General features: G+C 38.6%; 1 protein-coding gene and 1 pseudogene across 1 annotated transcript; both read left to right on the top strand.

Annotated features, from left to right (window-relative positions):
- The first annotated feature begins 1,474 nt into the window (after positions 1-1,474).
- Positions 1,475-3,920, top strand: LOC113342719 (uncharacterized 38.1 kDa protein-like). Its single transcript, XM_026587164.1, has 9 exons — positions 1,475-1,789; positions 1,867-1,922; positions 2,200-2,314; positions 2,407-2,523; positions 2,623-2,810; positions 2,899-2,958; positions 3,038-3,197; positions 3,316-3,384; positions 3,476-3,920. The coding sequence occupies exons 1-9, from the start codon at positions 1,634-1,636 to the stop codon at positions 3,569-3,571; spliced, it is 1,017 nt and encodes a 338-aa protein (XP_026442949.1). The 5' UTR covers positions 1,475-1,633; the 3' UTR covers positions 3,572-3,920.
- Positions 3,921-4,556: 636 nt separating this feature from the next.
- On the top strand, positions 4,557-6,699 carry LOC113342720 (annotated as a pseudogene).
- Positions 6,700-7,155: the final 456 nt, after the last annotated feature.

The raw sequence follows: 7,155 nt of genomic DNA on the forward strand, positions 1-7,155 counted from the left end.
ATATAAAAATCATAGTTGCCAATAGTACTGGTTTACACAAATTTACAGACAAAAATAAAATAAAAAAATATATCAAGAATAGTTAAAACTTACTCCAATTCTAGAGAACAAAAGAAGATATATAATCAATGTAGTCAGTTTCGGCCATCTCGGCCGGAATTCCGTCGGAAATTCCGTTTCCGGACCAACGTAACACGAAATGCAACTTTTCGCCGAAACGGAAAATACCCGGGAAGTAACCGAAATTCCGGCCGAGATTGGACAAAATGAACCGGAATTCCGACCGAGGTCATACACAGGGAAAAAGAAAAAAAGTTGTTAGAGTTAACAGGTAAAAGACGAGCTTTCACTCTTAACGCCACCTTTTTATCTCTTCTGGTTCATTTGTTTGCCGTCTTGGACTCAATAGGTAACCCAACCACCGACTAAACCAACAACAACACCATCTTATCATCATTTTATGGGGACTCTGTCAGTCATTCATCGACACCGTTACCTACATACACGCAATATCACGTAACTTCTGCGACTAGAGATTCTCTAACTTTCTCTTGTATGCATGTACATGTTCTACTAGTATATCCTTGAACAATCAAGAGGTGTTGATGATGAAAAGCAACCATACTTTTTAATTAGAAGGCCATTACTCAAGTAAATTATACTCCAGTTCATATGCATACAGCAGCAACAGGTATCTGAAAACATTGAGAACTTTTTTGGGACCATGGTTTAATTATATATATAAAAGTTGGAACCGAGATTACACCGAGATTTGGAAACGGAATCTCCCCGAGACAACGTTGTACCAGTGTCTCGCTCGGGACCGAAACAAACCGGAATCCGAGATCGACTACATTGTATATAATATATCTTAATTTAGTTATTGGCAAATAAAAAAGAAGGAAGACGGGAAGAAAAAAGTCGAGTAGCAGCGGTTGTAGTTGGGGGTGGAGAAGGGAGGCGACTGAGAGAGGGAGAAAGAGAAAGAGGGAGAGTATCATAATGAAATATTAGATTTAGGGTTTCTATTTATCCTCTAAATCAATGGGTATAATGTTATACTTGTAAATGAACGGTAGAAATTAAGTTTAAAAATTAATCGGTTTTCCAATGGTTTTTGGTTCGGTTTTACAGGTCAAACCAAACTAAAACCAACACTATCGGTTTTCCACTTTCTACACCGTAACCAATCCATTAGGAAATAGTTCGGTTTGATTTCTTTCTAATTGGTCTGGTTTGGTCCGGTTCCAACGGAAAACCGAAACCATGTTCAGCCCTACCGGTGGGAGCTGTGAGAACAAGGTGAATTATTGTGACATTCTAAATGTAAGATGGGCAAAAAGATATTAATAAAATATCCACTCTCTTTCCTTTCTTCTCTCTTGTGCTGACTTGACTTGACTTGTCACTTGCCTCACTGTTTTCCTGTGTCCTGTCTTATCTTGCTTGCTTTTTCCATTACTATATTCTTGAATTTCACTTCCACTTTTGAAGTCTTCCTGTTAGTCTTTTCCCATTCTTCTTCATTTGTTTCTTCAAACAAATTTGTTTCATTTTCACAAAATTCCCCACCTCTTTCTTCATTTCTTGAAATTCTTCTTGTTTCAGTCTAATCCAAAAACAGTGAGATATAATGGGAAATGCTATTAGGTCCCTGTATGGGAGTTGTTGCAAGCCATCAACACAAGAAGATTCAGCAGACTCATATGGTGTCTCCACAACTACTGGTGTTGTTGTTGGTGTTTCAGCTCTAGCTCATGATCTTTTGAACTATGAGCAAACTTCTCAGGTATAATTCAACTGATTTTAAGATTTATTACTTCTTAATATTCTTCATTAACTGATATCAAATTTCTTGATTTGAAGGTTCCTGAAGGGCTCAGTCAGCATGTTGCATCATCAAAGAAAACTCAAGCTAAATGGTAATTACTGCTAGTAGTAATTTGATTCCACTTAACAATTTGATCTTGAATATGTTTAATTTTAGTTTAAATGTAGCATTCTATTATTACATTTCTTGAATATCTTTAATTTTAGTATTCAATTGCTTCAACTGTTATATACTAGCAAAAATGAATTACAAGTCCCTCCATCTATGATTGAGAATCTGTTCTCTTTATTTCACCAGAAAATGAATTCAATTGATTGCTGCATGGATATAAATTGGTCTACTGATTGTCCATTTTCGACATGTTGAAGTTACAACAAACTATTGCAGGCATGGAAAGAAGCCCAATTACCACCAAGAACGCGTAAACAAGCTTCGAGGCTGATCATTCGGACCTTAAAGGAATACCAAAGGACTGATGTAGAGGTATATGGCAATACGGAACTAGACTTCTTTATGTTATAGCATTAGATGTTGAGTTCTGTGAAACAATACTGAGGGTTTGGTTTTTTAAATAGGGTCTATTGAGATTTTATGGTCTTCCAATTCCACGAAAACGGGTTGAAATTCCTGATGAAGAAGTCTTTCCTCCTACTCAGCCTGAAGGGGTGCAATTCGAATTACAAACGTTTCCGGTAAGATTGTACTTTAATCTGATGAGAAAACTAGCTCATTTTTTGTTTTGTTAAGAAGATTTTATGTTTGGCTTCACAACTGGAAATTACACTATTTAGGTGGACGCAAGAGCTGTTGGCGATGGGGATGGCTTAACTGTTTATGTTGACGCTACAGACCCCAGGGAAGCACCTAATGTGCCCAGGGCTGTGCAACTGGCCGTATCAAGACGAGCAAAAGCACGTGCATCCAGGGATTTTAAGACGGCAGACGCACATCAGCAGGACATTGTTGATGCTGGTTACAGGTTCTTGCTAATCCCAAATGGTGTTTTTTGTTCAGCACTATCATATCACCAATCAGTGAAATACATTTTGTTCGTATTACATATCCAGAGTCTTCAGTGGTTCAAACAACGAGGACATTCTTGCCAAAAAGTATCGTATTCGATTGAGGTAATAGAATGTCTTTCTCGATTAGACTACATGGGATTGAATCTGTTTGTAATTTCTTTGGATACAATTGATTGCACAGGGGTATTGATGCACCAGAGATGGAAATGCCATACGGAGAAGAGGCAAAGGCAGAACTCACGAAGCTACTCCAAGGAAAGTGTTTGACTATTGGTGTTTACGGTGAGGATCAGTTTGGTCGAATCGTTGGAGATGTACATTGCGATGGAAAATTTGCACAGGTAAAATACACCCGCCTTATTGCTCGCGTTGCAGCTCCCTTAAACTAGATTAATTTGACAAATCCCTTTGAAATCTCATCCTTTTCTTCTCTTGGCATCTTTCTTTTCCTCCGTGCAGAAAATAATGCTCAGGAAAGGGCTTGCATGGCATTTTGAAAAGTATGACAAACGCCCTGAACTCAAGAAGGTGACAAGTCCTCCTTGATACTTACTGTTCTGTTTCACCAAATCTATTCTTAATTGTACTTTGGTTGACACACATTTATGCTCTGAATTAGTGGGAGAAGCAGGCTAGGGATGCTCACCGTGGATTGTGGGCATCTCCAAATCCTCAAAAGCCATGGGAATGGAGGAAAAACAATCGGAGGGACTGAATCGTATGAGAGTTCCGAACTGAAACTATAGACTTCCTGGGTTCAATTATGCAATGAAGGAGAAAGAAATCATGAGGACTGTGTCGTAGGCTCATAGCAGAAATGCATGTGGCGAAGCCAACACAATAAATCTCTAAGACGGTAAATACCAGCATTAGCTATCCAAATCTCAAACTAAACAAAGGAGACACTGTGTACATATGTTTTCTTTTCTTTCCTTTTCACTTTTGCAGAATTGAACTACTGAGAGAATTTTAATATCTAGAGTTGTATAATTGAAATGAACCAGTTGTGATTTTCTGATTAAAGAATGGTGAACTTTAGAATTATGCTATCTATTTTACTGCAAGGATGATGTCCATGAAAATATATCTATCAAAAAGACAAATCTGTTGTGGTCCATGTAGGGTTCAACCAGCTAGACTTGCAAAGGGATTCCTGGGAAGTAGTTTAAGAGTCAATTTCTATACCTACCAAAAACAATTATCCATTGTGGTCCATGGTAGTTTTATTTCTTGAAAAGTAGCATAAATGAGGATTCAGCTGAACAGTTTGCACCCTTCCTTTCGTCTTCAAGACTTGCACCATGTTTGTTTACTCCTGACTCATCTGAGTCGTCCGGATCTGAATCATCTGGATCTGAGTGAAATCACCTGACTCATCTGGATCTGAGTCGATATGTTTGTTTTGAGTCAGATCTGACTCATCTGACTCGGAAATAAGTGAGTCAGTGGTTTGGTCTCATGAGTCAGGCGTATTTTGTTACCTGACTCAAATGAGTCCGAGTCAGGGGTTATGTCTGAATCAGAGGTCGAGTCAGATCTGACTCAAAATGGAAAACAAACGGTCTGACTGCTGACTCGGTCCGAGTCAGGGGTTGACTCAGATTCAGACACCGAGTCAGCTGCAAACAAACAAGGTCTTGTTGTGCCTATATGTTCATTGGGCAAGAGTCACCTTTTAGAAAGAAAATGCTAAAGAATTTACTCCCTTACTCACTTCCTCCACTGTTTCTCCAGTCTTATCTTGCTTTCCATTAATATATATTATAGTTTTCCTTTCCATTTTAACTTTTTCATTATAAGTCTGGTCTTTGTCCCCTTGATTTCTTTCATCTTACTTCGTTTCTGCATATTCTTGTTTCAGTGTAATCAAGAGAGAGTGAGAGGATGGGAAATGCTCTTAGGTTTCTTTATGGGAACTGTTGCAAGCCAAAAACTCAAGAGTCAGACCATGGTGTTTCAGCTCTGGTTCATGATCTTGCTAACCATGAGAACAATTCTCAGGTAATATTCAAAAGCTTTTAGTTTTCTTCTTCTTTTTTCTTAATTTGTTAACTGACTTCAAAATATTTGTTTGAAGGTTCCTGCAAGACTTGGTCAGCATGTTGCACAATCAAAGAAAGCTCAAGCTAAATTGTATTACTTTGATCCCATTTTTTCATCTTGAAATCTGGATTTACAAAAATCTGTTGTTGATGACGAAATAGATGCATATATGGTGCACTATTTAGAAACTTTCTTCATATCCACTGTGATCAAATTGATACTATTTCTGTTTTTAAAATGTTGAAGGTACAACAAACTATTGCAGGCATGGAATGAAGCAAAACCACAACCGAAAACAGCTGAACAAGCATCCAGGCTTGTCATTCAGACCCTGAAGGGACACCCAAAGGCCGACGTAGAGGTATATTAATGGCGATATACAACCTAACTTCTTTATTGTTGTAGCTTTGAGAAACAGGACTTTGTTTTTGTTGTATAGGGTCTGCTCAGATTTTATGGTTTTCCTCTTCCGAATAATTGGATTGGAATTCCTGTGGTAGAAGTTTTTCCTCCTTGACCAGAATATGAGTTACAGACATTTCCAGTAAGATGATATTCCCCACTCTAATCCGCTAATTAGTTCATTTTCCTTTCTTTTAAGAACATTTATGTGTTGGTTTCACAACTGGAAATTACTGCATAGGTGGATGCAAAAGCTGTTGGTGATGGAGAAGGCTTGGCTGTTTATGTTGACGCGGCAGACCCAAGCCAAGCACCTCATGTTCCACAGGCTGTACGATTGGCAGTCTTGCGACGATCAAAAGCACGTGCATCCAGGGATTATCGTACTGCAGATGCACTGCAGCAGAACATTATTGATGCTGGTTACAGGTTCTTATTCACCCCAATTTGTGCTTCTTCAGCGGTAGTAATCACTGAAACCTATTTTGTTCTTATACAGAGTCGACAACGAGAATATTCTTGCAAAAACGTATAAGATATGTATGAGGTAAATCAGTGTCTTATTTGATTTTGGTAACGTAAATCTGGATCAACTTTGAAAAATGTTGAATGTACAGGGGGGGTATTGATGCACCAGAGATGCAAATGCCCTACGGAAAAGAGGCGAAGGCAGAACTCACGAAGCTACTCCAAGGCAAGTGTCTGGCCATTGGTGTTTACTGTACGTATCAGTATGACCGACTCGTAGGAGACATCCATTGCAATGGAAAATTTGCACAGGTACCATACAGCTTTTCTTAGTGCGAGCAGTCCCTTCAATTGAATAACTTCCACTTTAAATCTCATATTTTTCTTTGCATCTTCCTTCTTCTTCCTGCAGAAAGGAATGCTCACAGGAGGGCACGCGCGGCACTATGAAAAGTATGACAAACGCCCTGAATTCAAAAAGGTGAATGACAAGTCCTTTTGTTTTTCTTTCTCTTATTAAACCTATGCCTTAGATGTACTCTATATGACACCCATGTATGTCTAAAATTAGTGGGTGAAGCAGGCTAGAGCTGCTCGGGTTGGACTGTGGGCATCTCCAAATCCTCAAAAGCCATGGGAATGGAGGAAAAACAATCCAAGGGACCGAGAGTAACTCAAAGACAGAAACACTTGAAGCAGTAGACTTCCTGTGTTCAACTACCAAGAAACACTTGGGTGTGAAGACAACACAATAAAACACAAAGACAGTGCACACCAATATAAACAAGCAGAATTGAGGATTTCATTGTATCAGTATTTTTCGATTCGGGTTTTTTTGTTGTTGTTGTTGTAATAAGCACATAAAACCTTATTATGACATTGTATTATGTTTATCTTTTGGGATTTTTAACAAACTGCCACACTTGCAAATCCCGATTCAAGAAAATGCCACCGTTTTTTTCAGAGTTTATTAAATGCCACAACCGTTAGATATTCCGTCAGGGCCCACTAACTCGGTCTATAATCATTGAAAAAGTCAATACAACGTGTCAACATTACCTAACTACCCTTGAATTCGTGTTGGTCCAAACTCGACAATGACTCACACTATTAGGTCGATTTGAATCAGTCACAAGAAGCAGCATTACCTAACTACACTTGAATTCTCTTTCTCTTTCCTTTCCTTTCTTCTCTTCCTTCTCCTTCTTCTTTTTCTCCGGCGTTCCAGAGATGAAATCTCTGTTGAGAAAACCTTGCAGAAAATTAGTGAAACCAATCAACCGAGTGTGGTGCTGATGAGTTCATAGTTGGGTTTGGTTAGAATCCACGATTGAGTTGAAGCGAAGTGTTTCTGTGAAGGTTAGAGTTTGATGTTGAGTTTATTTG

Source organism: Papaver somniferum, unplaced genomic scaffold (genome assembly GCF_003573695.1).
Source record: "Papaver somniferum cultivar HN1 unplaced genomic scaffold, ASM357369v1 unplaced-scaffold_4677, whole genome shotgun sequence".
NCBI lineage: Eukaryota > Viridiplantae > Streptophyta > Magnoliopsida > Ranunculales > Papaveraceae > Papaver > Papaver somniferum.

Excerpts from the sequence above, each read along its gene's own strand:
- LOC113342719 (XM_026587164.1), top strand. The coding sequence starts at position 1,634 with ATGGGAAATGCTATTAGGTCCCTGTATGGGAGTTGTTGCAAGCCATCA. Across the intron at positions 2,811-2,898 it reads ATTGTTGATGCTGGTTACAG|AGTCTTCAGTGGTTCAAACA; the intron begins GTTCTTGCTAAT and ends TTACATATCCAG. Across the intron at positions 3,385-3,475 it reads AACGCCCTGAACTCAAGAAG|TGGGAGAAGCAGGCTAGGGA; the intron begins GTGACAAGTCCT and ends GCTCTGAATTAG.